The 19,195-nt window shown below is 40.1% G+C and overlaps 2 protein-coding genes across 2 annotated transcripts in view; both read right to left on the bottom strand.

The window, feature by feature from the left end:
- Window positions 1-5,352: 5,352 nt before the first annotated feature.
- Window positions 5,353-10,488, bottom strand: paqr3b (progestin and adipoQ receptor family member IIIb). Its single transcript, XM_060908860.1, has 7 exons — window positions 10,393-10,488; window positions 9,432-9,643; window positions 9,073-9,235; window positions 7,874-8,029; window positions 7,184-7,381; window positions 6,979-7,069; window positions 5,353-6,515 (listed from the first exon to the last, which is right to left on the bottom strand). The coding sequence occupies exons 2-7, from the start codon at window positions 9,614-9,616 to the stop codon at window positions 6,382-6,384; spliced, it is 927 nt and encodes a 308-aa protein (XP_060764843.1). The 5' UTR covers window positions 9,617-9,643; window positions 10,393-10,488; the 3' UTR covers window positions 5,353-6,381.
- A 4,346-nt stretch (window positions 10,489-14,834) lies between these two features.
- Window positions 14,835-19,195, bottom strand: part of antxr2b (ANTXR cell adhesion molecule 2b) — a 32,447-nt gene continuing 28,086 nt past the window's right edge. Inside the window, exon 17 of the mRNA XM_060908858.1 lies at window positions 14,835-15,394. Coding sequence (XP_060764841.1) covers window positions 15,356-15,394 — 39 coding nt within the window. The 3' untranslated portion in view covers window positions 14,835-15,355. The remainder of the gene's footprint in view (window positions 15,395-19,195) is intronic.

Genomic DNA, 19,195 nt, shown 5'->3' with positions numbered 1-19,195 from the left:
ATCCTATGTGTCTTACGTCACTCTCCCCAATGGAGAATGAGCGTTGAATATGGTCTTCCAGATAAACTTCTGGAAGACTATATTCAAAACTTCTGCGCTAGCAAGCGACTGTGACAATTTGTAAACAAACATGGCCGCCAGGTTTGCTTCGTTAAATAGAAAAGATTGAGAGAATTTTGAAAGAGAAAGACGTGTTGAACACCCGAAAGGAATGTGTATGTATAATAAATAATATTCTCTGGCTTTTTTTTTTTTCATGGTCTATCAGATATATTCCATTCAGCTACTCATCTTTGACTCGTTCAAGATCATGCTCACTGAACGGAATGTATCTGATGGACTACGAAAAAAAAGCCAGACAAGGTTATTTCAACGTCATTGTACAAACACGCCTCTTTGTTCTGATTGGTCCTTACCTTGTCATGCAGCGCCACGGAGAATGCAGGGATTTGTGCATGTAACCACACACGTTTTATGTTGACTGTATTTTGATTCAAAGCCAATCATGCTGATTTTTATTCAAGAGTAAATTAAGTTGATTCTACTTAAAAATGAATTATAAATAGATTGATTTAAAACATTATAGAACTTTGAATCAGGTATAAAATCAGAATAAAGTCTTAAGAGATTGTTTTTAGTTAGCTCAGTGTGGCCTTGGATATATTAGTAGAGCGAGACCTGAATGTATATTTAAAAAAAATAAAAACCCACATCAGCGCCACGGAGGCCACATTGGTGGAGACAAACTTAAAATGGAAAGGGTTTATTCGGAACGAGAGAAAATATTTATGGAAACGAGGTCTAGTATGGCGAGATGTCGGATCACGCTGCAGTCTGACTCACTCGCAGCGGCCTCAGCCGAGTCGCACGCCTGGAGCCGCAGTACTGGCAGCACCCATGTCTTTTTTCAGGGTGTTGAAGATTGCAGGACTTTAGGGGCAAGGATCTCTGGAGGGAGGAGTACCTTTCTAGGTGGCCTTGATACACCTGGCGTCCCAGTCTGGTCTCCCCATATCCAGCATCATGGGACATGCAAAACACGACCAATGTTCCAGCAAGTGGCTGCACCATCTAGGCTCTCACATGATTAAGACCGTCCGCAGTGGTGCTCAGTGCCGCCCCTAAGGACAGAATCGCAGCGGATCAAGGGGAAACAACATTCAGTTGGATAGTGGGTGTGTGGAGTTGTGACCCCATCACCTTACCTTTTGTCACATTGTAAAGTTATGCGCTACGGAAGGTTCAACAACCACAAATCCTATACTTCCAGTCCGGGGAGTGGACAGGAATCCAGCCATTGATGCTAGTGCTGGTCAGCCTCCAGGACAACTGTATGACGATGGATCCTCAAATCCCGTGGGAAGGGGCTCGTCTGATACCAGCACTAAAACCGAGGCACTAAGAAAACCTATTACAACCCCTGGCAAAAAGTATGGAATCACCAGTCTTGAATGAGCACTCATTCACACGTTTTATTCTGTAGAACAAACAGACCACAAACATGATACAATAATAAAGTCATTCCAAAGTGCAACTTCTTGGCCTTCAGAAACACAAAGAAATGAAGAAAAAGCATTGTGGAGGTCAGTAAATGTTACTTTTATAGACCAAGCACAGGGGAAAAAAAAAAATATGGAATCACTCAATTCTGAGGAAAAAAATATGGAATCATGAAAAACAGACAAACAAAAGAACATTCAAAACACATCACTAGTACTTAGTTGCACCACCTCTGGCTTTTATAACGGCTTGCAGTCTCTTAGGCATGGACTTGAGTGACAAACAGTATCCTTCATCAATCTGGTGCCAACTCTCTGATTGCAGTTGCCAGATCAGCTTTGCAGGCCGGAGCCTTGTCGTGGACCATTTTTTTCAATTTCCACCACAAGTTTTCTATTGGGTCGAGATCTGGACTATTTGCAGGCCATGACATTGACTGGATGCGTCTTTCACCAAGGAATGCTTTCACAGTTTTTGCTCTATGGCACGATGCATTGTCATCTTGGAAAATTATTTCATCATCCCCAAACATCTTTTCAATTGAAGGGATAAGAAAGCTGTCCAAAATGTCAATGTAAACCTGTGCATTTATTGAAGAAGTAACCACAGCCATCTCCCCAGTGCCTTTGCCTGACATGCAGCCCCATATCATCAAGGATTGTGGAAATTTGGCTGTTTTCTTCAGGCAGTCCTCTTCATAAATCTCACTGGAACGGCACCAAACAAAAGTTCCAGCATCATCACCTTGTCCAATGCAGATTCGTGATTCATCACTGAAGATAACTTTCATCCAGTCATCCACAGTCCATGATTGCTTCTCCTTAGCCCATTGTAGTCTTGTTCTTTTCTGTTTAGGTGTCAATGATGGTTTTCTTTTAGCTTTCCTATATGAAAATCCCATTTCCTTCAGGCGATTTCTCACGGTTCGGTCACATACTTGTACATCGACTCCAGCTTCCTCCCATTTATGCTTCATTTGTTTTGTTGTACTTTTTCAGTTTTCAAGACATATGGCCTTAAGTTTTTTGTCTTGACGCTTTGATGTCTTCCTTGGTCTACCAGTATGCTTGGCTTTAAAAACCTTCCCATGCTGTTTGTACTTGGTCCATATCTTAGATACAGCTGACTGTGAACAGCCCACATCTTTGGCAACCATGCGTGAAGAGTTACCTTCTTTAAGAAGTTTGACAATCCTCTCTTTTGTTTCAAGAGACATCTCTCTTGTTGGAGCCATGATTCTTGCCAATCCACTTGGTCCAGCAGCCCTCCAAGGTGTGATAACTGCACTGTTTCTAACTGCAGACTAACGAGCAGATCTAATCTGAGGCAGGTGTCAATTTAGGGAAAGGAAATTGACTGGGTGAGTCCTTATTTTCTACCTGAAAATTGAGTGATTCCATATTTTTTTCCTCAGAATTGAGTAATTCCATATTTTTTTTCCCTGTGCTTGGTCTATAAAAGTAACATTTGCTGACTATCACAATGTATTTTCTTCGTTTATTTTAGTGTTTCTGAAGGCCAAGAAGTTGCACTTTGGAATGACTTTATTATTGTATCATGTTTGTGATCTCAGTTTGTTCTACAGAATAAAACGTCTGAATGAGTGCTCATCCAAGACTGGTGATTCCATAGTTTTTGCCAGGTTGTATATGGCTACCTTCAATCTGAGAAGAATCTAGAGCAAAGGAGCGGTTGTATTGTGCACGCTCAGCATTGCGATACTGGGAATTCAGGAACATCAACTAGTTCACCAAGCGAAGCTCAAATTTTGCGGTATTGAACACCACTTTCTCATCACCTCGTCTGCTTGGAGAAATGAAGTGCAGACTGTGGTGGGAGGGCTAGGCTTCCTTAGTAGCAGGGCTAGGAAATCATTATGCGATACTCGCTCATATTCCCCACAGGTTCTACCCTCCCTGTTTGCAGGCAGCCTGGCTACTACAGTGATAGCTGCTTTGTCTCCCACAAACATCTCAGAAACTATTGAGACTGAGCAGTTCTACGACATGCCGCGCGCAGCTATTCAAGATGCGCCTGCTCATAACTTTCTCCTCATCCATGGCGACTTCAACGCTAGACTCTGTCCTGAGAACGTGTGTTTTCCATTCCATGAAGCCACAAACAGAAAACGGTAAATATCTGGATGAACTTTTGGTAGACTACAACCTAATTGCAACTAACACTAGCTTCAAAAAAAAAAACGTCTTGGCAAGAGACTGACTTTCTTGGGTTGGACCTCCAAAGTTAAGCGTCAGCTGGATTACATTCTCGTTAGGAAGAAATGGCGTAATAGCGTCCTCAATGCTGAGATAATACAGCAGCTTCGATAGCCTGGGCTCTGACCATTGTGTAGTATCCATGAGAGTGCGCCCAAGTTTGCAGACTCGGAAACGGAGATTCAAATGTGTCTGCTACAACTGGAAGTGTTTGGCAGCGAAACCTGACCTGCAGGCCCAGTACAGCGCTGAAGTCAGAAACCGCTTTAGTCTTTTGGTAGACGACACTGAAGATCCTACTGCGAATTACCAGAGATTTATAGATGCAAACGCGGCTGCTATCAACGCCTGTGTTCCGCGTAAAGAGAAATCACATAACCTAAGAAGCGCTTTGCATCCTGAGGTGGTAGCTGCCAGGGACAGTCTGAGGAACATCCTAGTAAACTCCAACTCTCGCAGTCCTGTGGAACAGGAGAGGGACAGGCAAGCACTGGACCTGGCCAGGAAAACTCTTTACAAAGTGTACAACTGACTGCAAGCTGAAGACCTGGAGAAGGCCAGTAGCGTGGAGACTGCGAATGCCAACAAGCAGTACAGTGAGGCCTGGGTGGTCATAAATGAAATCAGTGGTCGCAGGGGAGGGGAAAATCGGCACATGGGCGTGTGGCAGGGGCTAGCCCGGAAAAGCGAATCTCCACTTTGTTTTCCCACTTTAAGAACCTGTGGGGGACTGCACCAGTTGTGGATGACCCTGAGGAGGACATAGACAATGTCCTAACAAATCTGAACATTGAAGATGGCCCATTTTCCATAGATGAACTAAAGCGTGCCAAGATCTCTCTGAAACCAGGAAAGAGTGAAGGCCCTGACAACATCCCTCCTGAAGTCATGAAGACCTGTGACCTGGATGATGATGTACTTATCTTCTGTAACCAGACGCTCAGGCATGGCTCCAGACCAGAGCAGTGGTCCCTATCCAACATCCTACTGGTGCCAAAATTGGGGAATCTAACAAACACGGACAACTATCGTGGCAGAAGTTTAACTTGTCATTGCAAATATCTACAACTGCATGATACTAAACCGCATCCGCAACCCCATCAACCCCCATCTTCAGGACAACCAAAATGGATTCTGGGAAAACAGGACGAGCCAGAATAATTTTCTGTGTCAGGATCCTGTTGTACGTCACTCTGGATAAGAGCATCTGCTAAAACACCTGTAATGTAATAAAAGTCTAAACTTTTCTGCAAACTCTTTGACTTTGAATTATTCTGGCTTGGGAGAGTTTCCCCTCTAAAACAATCAAGTAAATTAAAAAAAAAAAAAAATCTCTTATTGCACCGCGTCGTGTTGAGATTCATCTGACACACTTCAAGAGAGATTTGTTTCTGGAGCGTTTCCAGATTGTGTCCCATTTACATACGCTACCGTTCAAAAGTTTGGGGTCACCCAGATAATTTTGTGTTTTCCATGAAAAGTCACACTTTTATTTACCACCATAAGTTGTAAAATGAATAGAAAATATAGTCAAGACATTTTTCTGGCCATTTTGAGCATTTAATCGACCCCACAAATGTGATGCTCCAGAAACTCAATCTGCTCAAAGGAAGGTCAGTTTTATAGCTTCTCTAAAGAGCTCAACTGTTTTCAGCTGTGCTAACATGATTGTACAAGGGTTTTCTAATCATCCATTAGCCTTCTGAGGCAATGAGCAAACACATTGTACCATTAGAACACTGGAGTGAGAGTTGCTGGAAATGGGCCTCTATACACCTATGGAGATATTGCACCAAAAACCAGACATTTGCAGCTAGAATAGTCATTTACCACATTAGCAATGTATAGAGTGGATTTCTGATTAGTTTAAAGTGATCTTCGTTGAAAAGAACAGTGCTTTTCTTTCAAAAATAAGGACATTTCAAAGTGACCCCAAACTTTTGAACGGTAGTGTACATGTAAGATTTAACATCAGTCCAGATTTATTTTTAGCTTTAGAGTGTTTTAGATTAACGATGTAAAAACACTGACAGCATGTTAATGGGAGTGTATGATGGACAAAATTTGAATATGCTTTAAAAAGACAGACTGAACAGCTCACATTCAAGTCATGTGACAAGTTTTCCAGGCAGATTAATAATAATAATAATAATAATAATAAACACACAAAGTATACTGGCTTATTTAACAATCAAGTGCTCAAGTGTTCGATTCTGATTGCTCAGACCCAACAATACTGACCCTTCAGTCGGTTTCCGAATCGTTTCCAAGCAATTTAACCAAAAGTTATTCTCCACATTATTCAAAATGGCACCAAGAAGTTTGTTTCTGTAGTTTTGCACTTGAGCTTCAAGTGTAATGTAGCTAACACACAGCTACCATTTAGAATTTAAAAAAAAAAAAAAAAACACAGTCAATCTTTAAGCCACACCCCTGACATTAGGATGTTTGAGTGTCACATGCTAAACTGGAGGACTTTCTTATTGCTAGCAACATTATTCTTGTAGCTTCAGTGCAAAAATCAAACAGGAAACACGTCCTGAATGAAGTGCATGATCTAAAATCCAGTTCTGCTTTTCTGGATCCTTCTCGTGCTCAAATAACCAGCAGGAGAGGTGCTAAAGCGTGGAGTACCTCAGGTGGGAAGCGTACAGAGTCCCCGGAATTAGCTGTACCTCTGACACGGCTCGCTGTGTCTGTAGCGCGTGATGTAGACGGCAGTCTGGTGCCACCAGTAGAACATCAACACCACCAGAACGTGCCACAGCTGGTGACTGGCACCAAGGTAGTTCAGCTGTCCTGAAACAAACAAAAACAGGACAGTGTTAGGAGACACGGTTGTAGCACACCATTAAAGGTGCCATCTGCATTTTTTTTTTTTAAATCCATTGTATTACCGCAATGACATCACAATTTTATCAATTTACAGTTACGGCTCATTCCTCTTCTCAGTGATCAGCTCTACATCGTCGTTCCCTCACCATCTTCTCCATTTTCTTTTCCTCTTGATGTTAAAAACCCAACAAAGCTGATCACATTCTCCAGTGAGCACAAAGTGTTGGAAAATGACCTCTGACACTGGTGACTCCTTCCATAACTTAAATAAACATCTTTTAACACGGAGTGTATTTGTAGCTGTGCTATGATCAGAGCTGCTGTTATAGAATATTAATTAACACCTTCTGACCAATTAGATTTAAAATCAGGTATGAAATGACTTCAGAACACACACACACACACACACGGAGAAGCGAGTTGTTACCTGGGAAGTAGCGCTCGGGGACTTTACTGATGTAGAACAGAAAGGCTGAGGCAGCGATCAGATACATGACCATGACTCGCGGAAAAAACACCTACAAAAACAAGGTGAAGTCCAACATCGCCTTCATGAACCAGTTAATATTTGAGATACATCATCACACCGTTCCAAAACCCGACCCAGCATGGATTAAAGCATCCATACGGACCTGTACGATCTCAGCGTGGAAGCCTCCGTTGAGCCACACCCAGTGGCAGGCGGGGATGATGCCGTACGCCGCCACAGAGCAGAAAATGGCCGAGCGCAGCGTCTTCCACTCCGGAGTGTGGTACAGCGGGTGGATCTGAGCCGAAAATACAGCCAGGATCAGAGCCAGAACCGTGATCAGGTACACCTGCCTCCAGAACTAAGGGGAAAAGAGAATTTTTAAATTTTTAAAAATATTTTATATATTATATAGGCAATGCAAGGAATTTGATTTGTCTCAAATCATTTTGCTTTCAAAATCAGCAATGATTGGGTTCTCTCTCAGTCAGAATTAAAACAAAAACAAAAAAATAATTCACCTTCTGGACATCTCATAGTGCTAACGAGTAATAAATTCCAGTTTCACCCTGGAATTGATGAGACTGATCAGTCTCAGGCAGGGGGCGTGGCCTAAAGTTACAAGTGATTCAGATCATAAAAATGAAAATTTGTTTGTTTCTTTTTTTTATTAATACTGATTCATCTACTAAACTGGAGCAGCACCGGCAGCACGGCTCCACTGGATCTTTAGGAAGAGGGAGGAAACCATTTTATTTTCTTGTTCATTTGTGTGTGGTGTCATATGTAATGTACACATATTTGTTTATAAACCTAAAGGAAGTAGTTGGTGAGAGGGATTAATGAGTCCTACACCGTCACAGTAGAAGGCGTAGAACACTCCCGGGACGTAGCATCCCAGAATTCCCACAGAGATCCCAGCGTAGTCCAGGGCCAGCCAGCGGCGGCTCGTCTTCTCCGAGCGATGGCAGCAGAACAGGTGATACCCCACTGAGCACAGCATACACACCTGAACACAACAGCACACGATCACCGAGCCGCGCACACACACACACACACACACACACACACACCTTCTACCACATTCATGTTCTCATGGAGCAGATTCATAAGCAACTGGGATTTTTTTTTTTAAAGTCTTTGACGAAAAACTAATTGTTCCACTTGAGTTCTACAGACTGTTAAATCTTCAGTTTATTGAAGTCAAATTATTAATTTGTTGTGTTTTGAAACAAAGATCTTTTATAATGGGCGGCACAGTGGTGTAGTGGTTAGCGCTGTCGCCTCACAGCAAGAAGGTCCGGGTTCGAGCCCCGTGGCCGGCGAGGGCCTTTCTGTGCGGAGTTTGCATGTTCTCCCCGTGTCCGCGTGGGTTTCCTCCGGGTGCTCCGGTTTCCCCCACAGTCCAAAGACATGCAGGTTAGGTTAACTGGTGACTCTAAATTGAGCGTAGGTGTGAATGTGAGTGTGAATGGTTGTCTGTGTCTATGTGTCAGCCCTGTGATGACCTGGCGACTTGTCCAGGGTGAACCCCGCCTTTCGCCCGTAGTCAGCTGGGATAGGCTCCAGCTTGCCTGCGACCCTGTAGAACAGGATAAAGCGGCTACAGATAATGAGATGAGATGAGATCTCTTATAACCAAATTCAATTCAAAAGTGTTTTTTTTAACTCTTCCAGTTTGACCATTTGAGTTTTTATAAAATTTATAAAAATGTAAATCTCAGGTGGACCCTGTGTTATATACATTTTAAAATTCATATTACTATTAACTTTAGGTTATTTCTGTATGAAAGGTGAATTATAAATAAAATCCATCATTTATTTATTTATTCTTTTTTGCCATAGCACCTTCTGATTAAATTTTTTTTTGAACAGTGGATTATAAATTGAGCCCATTATCATTAATAATTATCATTATACATTCAGTTTAATAATGCATTTTTTCACAAATTTTCACCACCTACTTGTGGTTTTATTCAAACATTTGCTTCATGCTGTGATGAAATGAAAACACCCCGATGTTAACTTTTCTGTGTGTGATGTAAAATTCACCTGAAAGCAGAAGAGCCCGATGGAGTAGATGACGTAATCCTCTCTGGAGGCTCCTGCAGCCGGTAAAACTATGGACATGTCGCTCACCCCCAGCACGAAGAACAACACGAAGCCCAGCAGATGGCTCCAGATGTTCACCGTCTCGTTGGACAGAATGAATATGCTAAAATAAAAACAATTAGATGCTAATTAAAACACACGATGTTCCATGGTGTAGTGAAATTGAGGGGTATTTTTTTTTTAAATCAACATGTTGCTGTTGTGCCTTTCAACTTCCAGTCGGTCACAGCGTGCATTACAAACACATCACTTACATTTCAATATAAACTTATTTAACATGTTTCAGGATGGACACACACCTTTTCAGACATAACCGTGAAGGCAGGTGGGCTCGGTAGCCATCTGTAATGTATGGGTTCTCCTTCAGGAACACGGGGATCTGTTCATAGGTGTAGAGTCGGATCCCTCGAGGCACCACAACCGGCCAGTACTGATAGCTGCCAAGTTCTATGTAATGAGCGCTTTTCAGGATCTTCTGAGGCATCGTGGTTCATCACAGTCTCCTTTAGCACTGTGAAGGGGGGGGGCACACCGTCTATAATCTGGCAGTTTAGAACTTCTGTTCATTTTTTATTATCATTTAGACACTGCAGCAATAATAATAATAATAATAATAATAATAATATAGTGAAGTAGAAAATAAGGCAGTCAAAAAAGTTAAATTGGCAAATAATGAAATAACAGTTACAACAACAAGTAATATATATATCAGTGTACAAAAATTGAGAATAACAGTACAGGAATTAAAATAATAGAAAAGAACAATGAAATAAAGAATAGCAGTGACCAAAAGATGAAAGTAACAATGTAAAATATTTTAAAAATATATACTGTATTTTTAAAAAAAAGTTTAAAATTTGAAATTAAAATAATTAAAAATTATACAAAAATAAAAAGCATAATAGCATAAAAATAGAACATTTTACATATAAAGTATAATAGTCAAATACTAATATTCTAGTATTTTAATATATTAACAAAGGGTAATGAGTATACATTCAGGATCTTTTTTTTTTAATACATAACAGACTTTTTATTCTTACCTGAACATGTCATTTAGAAAAAAGTTATATCATAATTAACATTATTTTAATTATTACAGATATTTGTCTCTTTATGACTGTTAGACGTTCTGAATATCTTGTTAGCTAACAAGCTAACTAGCTGAAAACAGCACCTTAATGCGCATGCTCCAGAAATGTCTCCTTAAAATAAATCATTTAAAAATAATAATAATAAATAAATAAAATCAATTCTTACCTTAAGGTACGTACAAGTTTGTTCGAGTGGCTTTATATTTCCACCAGAGCTGTTTTTATTAATACTACATTATTGTCACCCGCCATATTAGCGGCTGTGTTTATATGACGCAAAAATCCTGCGACAAGAAGTGATGACGTGTTTCCGCGACACCGAGCTATGTGAAACTCGGGTGGACTGAAAATATTTGGAGATGCACGGATTAGTTTTAAGATTTATTTGATTAAATATATGTAATAAATCTATTTATTATTAAAGGTTTGTTAGCTTTGAGTATTCCTGTGGCTAAAGCCGGAACCCACCGTGAGACAGGAGGCGGTCAGAGTCCCACAGTAACACAAGCAGCACCATGAATTTATGGTCAGAATGGCATCAAAAATAACAGGAGAAGGACAGCTAGAGTTTCAGTTATCTTTCAAAAGGAAAAGGGTTTAGGTCTGATTCCTGTCCAGATAGTTTAATATGCATGATAATAAGCTTGTTTTACACAGGTACAGATGTAAACTAACTAAAACAAGTAACAGGGTCTGCAGATGATCAACTAACAATTACTAATGATGTCGGATAAAAGCTTTCATGTGCAATCTAGTTAGAGAAATATGAAATGAAAAATTATTCAAACTCTAAAAGTCAGTATTTAGAGGCTCAGGTATCTACAGTAAGTGCTCAAACTTCTCCACTAAAATCTTAATCTATTTCTGTGTGAGCAATTTTCACTGCAGTAGCCAGATCAGTTATACACCAACCCCTGAAATCATGTGAAATTGACCTCAAACGCCTCTCCTGGACACCTGAAATAAACAGAAAGCTGTTCTTGAACCATTTGGAGTACAAACATGCTTTTGGTCTTTTCTGAAAAGTAACACTGACGTGTTTTCCTCCAGCAGTCAGAATCATTAAGTGCTCCTGGCATTGAGGAACAGAAGTTTAAACACACGGATGTAGGAGTTTTTTTTTTTTTTTTTTTAATTTCTGTCTGAATATATTGCTGTGACTTTTTAGCCAGAAAATACAGTGAGACCACATCATGAAGCCTTACCTACTGCAAGATCAAAATTTACAACAATAAAATAGGACATTTTACACGTTTTAATAAGGGTATGTCTTTAATAAGGTGTTTCCAAAAACGACCATTTGGAGACTGAAAGACTGTGAGGAACCACCACATATGTAGGACAAAAATAAAAAAAGGAAAGGGTACTTGTCTTGAATTGTGATCTCTAATGAAAGGTGATGCTATCGAATCCCATATCCAGGTTCACGATCAGTATTACTGACAGAGTAACTAGAGCATAAACACATTTATAGGTTTTTTTCCCTTCTTGAAAATAAACTTAATGCATATAAAAGTCAATAAAAGATTATTATGACAAATAATCCTTCTTGAAACAATAGGGCCCTTTGGACCCCTGGTGGACCCCAAGGAGCAATATACTGTCGAAGAGATGAGTGAAAAAGCAACTCTTTCTGTTTCTAGTTAGTACCACTGGTTGCCTGTTTCTATACCCGTCGATGTTCATCCACCAAAAATCCACCCTTGCCACTTTGTGCACGCTTTGCAAACAATTACAATTGGTTTAGTTTAATTCTTTGGTTGAAGCTGTATATCCTCATGTTTAGAATTTCATTGGCTGCATGAAGCAGCAGTCAGTAGCACAACTGACTCGATCTGAACACCAAAGAAGAGTGGTATGCACTTCTGTTCAGTACAGACTGTCAGTGCTTATTCTAGGATATGGAAGCTCCTATTGGGTCGGTTGAGGTGTCAATCTAAAGATCAGCATTCAGCCATCATTTTGATGCCAAGCTATGACATCTGTTTAGATGCAAACTGGAGTTATGACTGACAGTATGTGGAAGATTTGGTGGCTAATTTGAAATGGTGCAGTAGCAGTCCGTGGGTATTTAGTGCTTTGGAGTAAACATTTTACTGAATTGGATCGTCTGGACCTTTCCCAATGTAACAAGACCATTTTTACCTCGCCCGGGACAGAGTCCACCAGGGGGTGAGGTATTGTTTTCAGTGGGGTTCCTTTGTATGTATGTTTCTTTGTGGGTTTTTTTGTTTTGTTTTGTTAATGATATTATGGGAAAATGGCTGGACCAATCTTCACGAAACTTTCAGGATAGTTGGGCATTGGTCTCAAATAGAACTGCCAGTATTTTGAGGGTCATCTGGTCAAGGTCATCAAAAAGGTCAAAATTGTTTTTTTTGCGATATCTTCCTTTAGATTCATGAGATGAGATGTGTTCTGATTGGCTGAGAGCAGTATGGTGTGTGAATGAGAATCAGAACCATGTTTATTGGCCAAGTATGTTCTCACACAAGGTCAAAATTAAGGTCAAGGTCACCAGAAGGGTCAAAATAGTTTTTTCGTGATATCTTCCTTTATATTCATCATAAGCGCTACCAGGCGAGGTTTGTTTTGCCTGGCAACACTTGTTATTAGAATGTTATCGATTGGTGGATTATTGTATGTATATGAGGCTTATAGTTGAGTTACCTGAGTTTTGTTATTGTTTGTTTGTTGGTTGGTGATCCTGTTCCAGAACTGAGCAGGTTCAAAGTCTAATCTGGTCTTTCTGTTCTTGAGTGTTACCAGTGAATTGCATCTTGAGGTGAACCCTCTGTATTTACATTCCTGAAGGAGTCTCTTGATTGTAGACTTTGACAATGATTGGCTAGGCCGACCTCCTTGAGAGTGTTCTTGACTTGGTTGGATGTTGTGAAGGGGTTTTTCTTCACCAAGGACAAATTCTACACTCCTCCATGGTCTTCCAGGTCTTTTGCGGTTGATGAGCTCACCAGTGTGTTCCTTCTTTAAAGAATGTACCAAATTGTTGATTCGGCTGCTTCTAAAGTTCCTGCTATCTGTCTGAGAGGTCTGGGGTTTTTTTTCTTCAGGCTAATGATGGCCTCCTTCACTTGCATCAACACTTCTTTGGATGACATACTGAGAATTCCCATGAACAACTCCCAAATGGGCCATAACTGAGCTTGAAACCGCACATCAGTCAATTGTCCAATTACTTTTGAGCCTGTGAAAATGGAGGGATTATGTAAAACATGGCTGGCTGTAAATCGTAAATGGTGAATGTAATATTTTTGTTAAAAGCCTGAAATTAGAGCTGAAATGACACTTCAGTTACATATTGAAGTGTAAGATCACACACGAGATCCAAACACATCGAATGCTAAAAATATATTTTATACAAACACAAATATATATAATATTCCATCTATTGTATTCAATGTGTATAATAATTAATTATTTTACATTTTCTTTATTTTATATATTTTTTCAATCGTTTCTAACAAGACAGCCTACAAATTATATACAACATAGAATTATATTAAGTATAATATACATACGTATGATTTTTAGATTTAGATTTTATTTATTGACATGTCAATAATTACAAATTACATTACTCCACTGGCCTGAAAATTGTAAAATAATAACCTAGGCAGGTTAGTGACAGACCTATATAAAAATATACACAAAAAAGGAAAATGTATATACGGTAATTTGTTTATATTAGACATATTATCGAAATACAAATCAGAATACTAATACATTAATAGAATGAAACCAAATTAATTATGAGTAACAAGAAAATGAATGTTAACAGCAACTTAAAAAAAACAAAACAAGAATAATGATTCCAAAAAGCCGTGACTGGTAAATAAGATGATTTAGTTAAAATATATTTTTATTGAGAATTTGGAAAAGCCTCACAATTTCGACACGGGTTCCGTCATTTTGACGTACATTAAACAGGAGTCTGTTCAGTTCCCTTTTAATGCCTTTTTAAACAAATTCCTTATAGATAGTGGAATAACGTTCCAGAACCGTACACCTCAACGCCAAATAGAGTTCACTTGAATGTTAATTCTTGACTCTCGAGGATACAGTTTATGTGCTGCAGAAGAGCGAGTGTTCTAAGAATGAAAATCAGAAATTGCTAAAGAAATTTTACATAAATTGGGAGCAGCCTCCTTATTTACTACATGATTCATCAAATTTCCAATTGACTGGCAAAACATGACATTTAATGGAGAAATATTAGTTTTCATAAATAATGGAATAGCACTTTCCCTAATACTCTTAAATTTAATCTGAGAGCTCACTTTTGTAAAACTAATAACTTGTTTAGAAGGGATTTGGATGCTTGTCCCCAAGCACTTATTCCATAATTTAAATAAGGATGGATTAGTGACCAATACAAGGTAACTAAAATTTTTTTGAGGTCCAAAACGTCTAAGCAAGAACACCAATTGATTTACTGACTTTGGTACAAATATAAATCAATATGATTTTTCCAAGAAAGTGTACTATATCAATAAGCCCCAAAAATTGACTGATTTCTTTTTGCATATCTGTATAAAGAACAACATTTTCATTAATCCAGACACCTTTAAAAACAAACAAACAAACCCAAAAACTTTATTCTCTTTAATCAGCAGTGAACAAAAGATGCAATTATGCTACTTAGCATGTGCTGGCAGATTAAAAACATGAGATTAGTGTTGTGAAGGTCTGGAGAGAGAGAGAGAGAGAGAGAGAGAGAGAGAGAGAGAGAGAGAGAGTGTGAGTGTTTATTTTTTTAAAATTGGAGCATCATCTGGTGTAGTTCTACTGTGTATGAATGATTACCGTGTCTGGGACGGTGACATGTAAGATTGTAGTTTCTGTCATTTAAAAAATCTAACTACAAAAAGATGAGTTCTCATTTTACTAATAAACATTAATTAGTTGTAGTGCTTGCTGTAGTAAAACTACACAAACACAAGGCACACGTGCATAAAATCAGCAGAACTGATCGAGAAAAATGAGAACGTGACTGTAATATAGAATTATATCACACAAACATACTGAAGAAAATCATGTCCAGTCATCTAAAGGCAGAGCACGGCTTATACAAAATAGTGTAAAAAATAAAAAGGCACACAGTGAATGAACTAGTAACTCTGAATCCTCGTGAACTTGATGCAGCGACCCTGCAACACACACACACACACACGTCGATTAAAGTCAAACTCCGATAATGAACTACGAATTAAAGTCCTGTCTCATGTCTCGCTGTTTATCTGTCTCATAAACAGTGAATGTTAATCAGTAAATGTTTTGATTAGAGCATTTATGAGGCTGAATAATGAAGATAAAATGTCTCTGGCGCCCTCTAGTGGCTGACTGCGGTACAATTTCTAACCCCACCCAAATCCAGAGAAACAAACAGAGTACAATTCAAAACTTTTGTCCATTTTATTCTTTCAGGCCTGATAAAATATTTATTTACATCTCAGAAAACTGGGATCAGTCCTGTCTGTAGTGTAGTTTGCTATCAGTACACCCCGCCCCCATTCTAGACTCCGCCCACCAGCCTGGACTCCACTCCCTATAGATTAAAAGAGGAATTAAATAAACCAGAAAGCTGAAAGTGATCTGGATGATAAAAGTTCGAGTTTAAACTTAAATACAGACCATTAATGTGATTTTACACATCCTCGTTGATCACTTTATTAGGAACACCTGCACACAGCCATGTACTTATTTAATCAGCCAATCATGTGGCAGCAGTGCAGTGCATAAAATCGTGCAGATACCGGTCAGTAGTTTTGGGTAATGTTCACATCAACCATCAGAATGAGGGGAAAAAATGTGATCTTGACTGTGATCTCGACTGTGGAATGACTGTCGGTGCCAAATGAGCTGGTTTGAATATTTCTCTAACTGCTGATCTCGTGAGATTTTCACATACAGTCTCTGAAGTTTACTCAGAACTGTGCAATGAAGGAAAAAAAAGTCCCATCTAGTGAGCAACATTTCTGTAGACGTCTTCAAAAACACCTTGTTTTTGAGAGCGGGTCGACGGAGAATGGTCAGACCAGTTCGAGCCGACAGAAAGGCTCCAAAAGTAGCTCAGATATCCACTCTGTACGAGTCTGGTGAGCAGAAAAGCATGTCAGAATGCACAACATGTCAAACCCTGCGGCAGATGGTCTACAAGAGCAGAAGATCACGTTGGGTTCACTTCTGTCAGAACAGAAGAACAGAAAGCCGAAGCTGCAGTGGGCACAGGATCACCAGAACTGGACAAATGAACACTGCAAAAACGTAGCCTGGTCTGTGAATCTTGATTTCTGCTGAGGCTCACAGATGGTGGGGTCAGAATTTGGCTCCAACAGCATGACTCCATGAGCCTTGTATGAACAGTCTTGCATGGTGGGGGTGCTGTAATGCTGTGGGGAATTTTTTTTTTTTTTGTCACACATTGAGCCGTTTATACCAATCATGGATTGAATGCTACAGCCTACTGGAGAGTTGTAGCTGATCATGTGCATCGCTTCATGATGAAAATTTACCATCTTCTAATGGCTACGTCCAACATGATTCATCCAACACCATGTCAAAGCAAAAGTCGTCTCAAACTGGTTTCATGAACATGACAATGAGTTCAGTGGCCTTCACTGACCTTCAGTGAGCAGATCTGAATCCAGTTTGGGGTGTGATGGAATGAAAGATTCGCAGCAAGGAAAAGTGAAAATTCTGAAGTAATCAGGTCAACAAGGACCTTCTGGAATTCATGCCATGAAGAAGTGAAGGTGTTGAGTGCAAAGGGAGGCTCTACCTGGTATTCCATGAGTATAGTGTTCAGAAGAAAGTGTTTGAGTCTATCTATCTATCTATCTATCTATCTATCTATCTATCTATCTATCTATCTATCTATCTATCTATCTATCTATCTATCTATCTATCTATCTATCTATCTATCTTTTTATTAGCTCATCCGGCCAACAGGCAATGAGTTTATCCCATCATGTTCTCCATTGTCTGTCTGGCATTGTCCATATTTCACGAAAATTGCTTCTTCTCTCTCAATTCTTCACTTTTTTTTTTGGCAGGAAGGTAGGTCCACCTGAGGTGCATATGGCTTCTACCCAAATTTGCATAATTGCAATTAATAATGAAGACATGGAGTAATTAATTGATCCCTAATGAGCAGTTTCCACACAGATCGCTTCTTCTCCCTCAATTCTTCGATTTTGATTCTTTCTGGTATGAAGGTAGGGGAACCTAGGGTGCATATAACTTCTACCCAGATTTGCTTCATTACAATTATTAATGAAGTTATGGACTAATTAAGCCTTAATGAGCAGTTCAACAAAAATCGCTTCTTCTTGGTCAATTCCTCGCCATTTTGGATTCTTTCTGGTAAACAGGTCGGTATTCCTAGGGTGGATATCGCTTCTATATATAGCTTGTATATAGTGTATAGAGCTCGCAACATTTATTGCGCAAGGTGGCTCACTTTAGATCGTTCCTTCTGGACTAGACGGGGCCGGAGTGAGAATACGCCGTCATTGACGGTCTTGTTTATTCATTTAAGCCTAAATAAGGTGTCTGTAGTCAGTATGTCCTGATAGGATCCTGGATTTATGGAAAGCTTCCATTAAGAAGCAAACGTCAGACAGTGAACATATGGCCCTTTTCCACTACCCTTTTTCAGCTCACTTCAGCCCGACACGGCTCGCGTTTCGACTACCAAAGAACAGCACGACTCAGCTCGCTTCAGCCCTGCTTAGCCCCTAAAACTCGCACGGTTTTGGAGTGGGGCTGAAGCGAGCCAAAGCGAGCTGAGTGAGGCTGGGGGCGTGAGCAGACACTCCCCTGTGCACTGATTGGTGAGGAGGAGTGTCCTCACATGCCCACACACGCCCTGCGAGCACGCTGGGATCTGTAAACACCGTAAACCCGGAAGAAGGAGAATTACGAGAATTATGAAGCCTTATGCGCCTCGCCTCATCTATACGCTCTTGCCAGTATCTGTTGGCGTTGTCGGTGACAACAAGCCACAGCACCAAGACCAGCAACACTAACAACTCCATGTCCTCCATGTTTATTGTTTACTATCCGGGTCGTGAGACTACCGCTTAAAAGCTCACTGATGTCACTGTTTGCGCTGCTTAACGACATCACGTGACGTCCACCCACTTTCGCTAACTCCACCCAATGTGTCCACCCACTTCCAGCCAGCACGGTTCAGCGCGGTTGTAGTCGAAATGCAACTCCAACAGCCCCACTCAGCTCGACTCAGCCCAACTCAGCACGGCACGGCTCAGCCGCGTTTGTAGTGGAAAAGCGGCAATAGTTGTTTTTTTTTCTTTTTTATCAGACATCTAGTTTTTAGGTTTGTTTACCTGACATGTTTCGACGTACGACTGTCGTCTTCCTCAGAGTGTCAAAAGGGGCGGAACAGGTTAAGAACAATAAAACACAGAAGAAAGAGAAAAAACAAACCAACAAACAAGAACACAGGGGAGTAGTGACATTACCATACATCAGAGGAATAACGGAACGCATTCAAAGAGCAATGAGGAAACACAACATTAACACACCTGTCAAACCACACACAACACTCCGTCAGATCCTGGTTCATCCCAAAGACAGAATACATCCGGACAACAGATGCAACACCATATATGAGATTCCATGCCAATTATGCAATAAAACTTACATCGGGGAGACAGGAAGGAGTTTCAACACAAGAAAAAATGAACATAAAGAGTGCGAAAAGGAGACAGCTACAAGACAAACCCGAACAATAAAAGAAAAGGCACAACAGGAAAATTATAAGTCAGCTATAACAGATCACTGCAAAAGGGAAAATCATATTATGGACTGGGGGAATGCCAGAGTCATCCGCACAGAAGATAATAAACATCAGCGCTGGATCAGGGAGGCCATGGAGATCCGTAAGCGAAGTCTGAGGACCATCAACCGGGATGAGGGAGCATACA

Source organism: Neoarius graeffei, chromosome 25 (genome assembly GCF_027579695.1).
Source record: "Neoarius graeffei isolate fNeoGra1 chromosome 25, fNeoGra1.pri, whole genome shotgun sequence".
NCBI lineage: Eukaryota > Metazoa > Chordata > Actinopteri > Siluriformes > Ariidae > Neoarius > Neoarius graeffei.
The sequence above is the reverse complement of the archived record's forward strand: the minus strand, read 5'-3'. Positions and strand labels throughout refer to the sequence as shown.

Excerpts from the sequence above, each read along its gene's own strand:
- paqr3b (XM_060908860.1), bottom strand. The coding sequence starts at position 9,616 with ATGCCTCAGAAGATCCTGAAAAGCGCTCATTACATAGAACTTGGCAGC. Across the intron at positions 7,070-7,183 it reads TCCACGCTGAGATCGTACAG|GTGTTTTTTCCGCGAGTCAT; the intron begins GTCCGTATGGAT and ends TTGTTTTTGTAG. Across the intron at positions 6,516-6,978 it reads CCCCGAGCGCTACTTCCCAG|GACAGCTGAACTACCTTGGT; the intron begins GTAACAACTCGC and ends TGTTTGTTTCAG.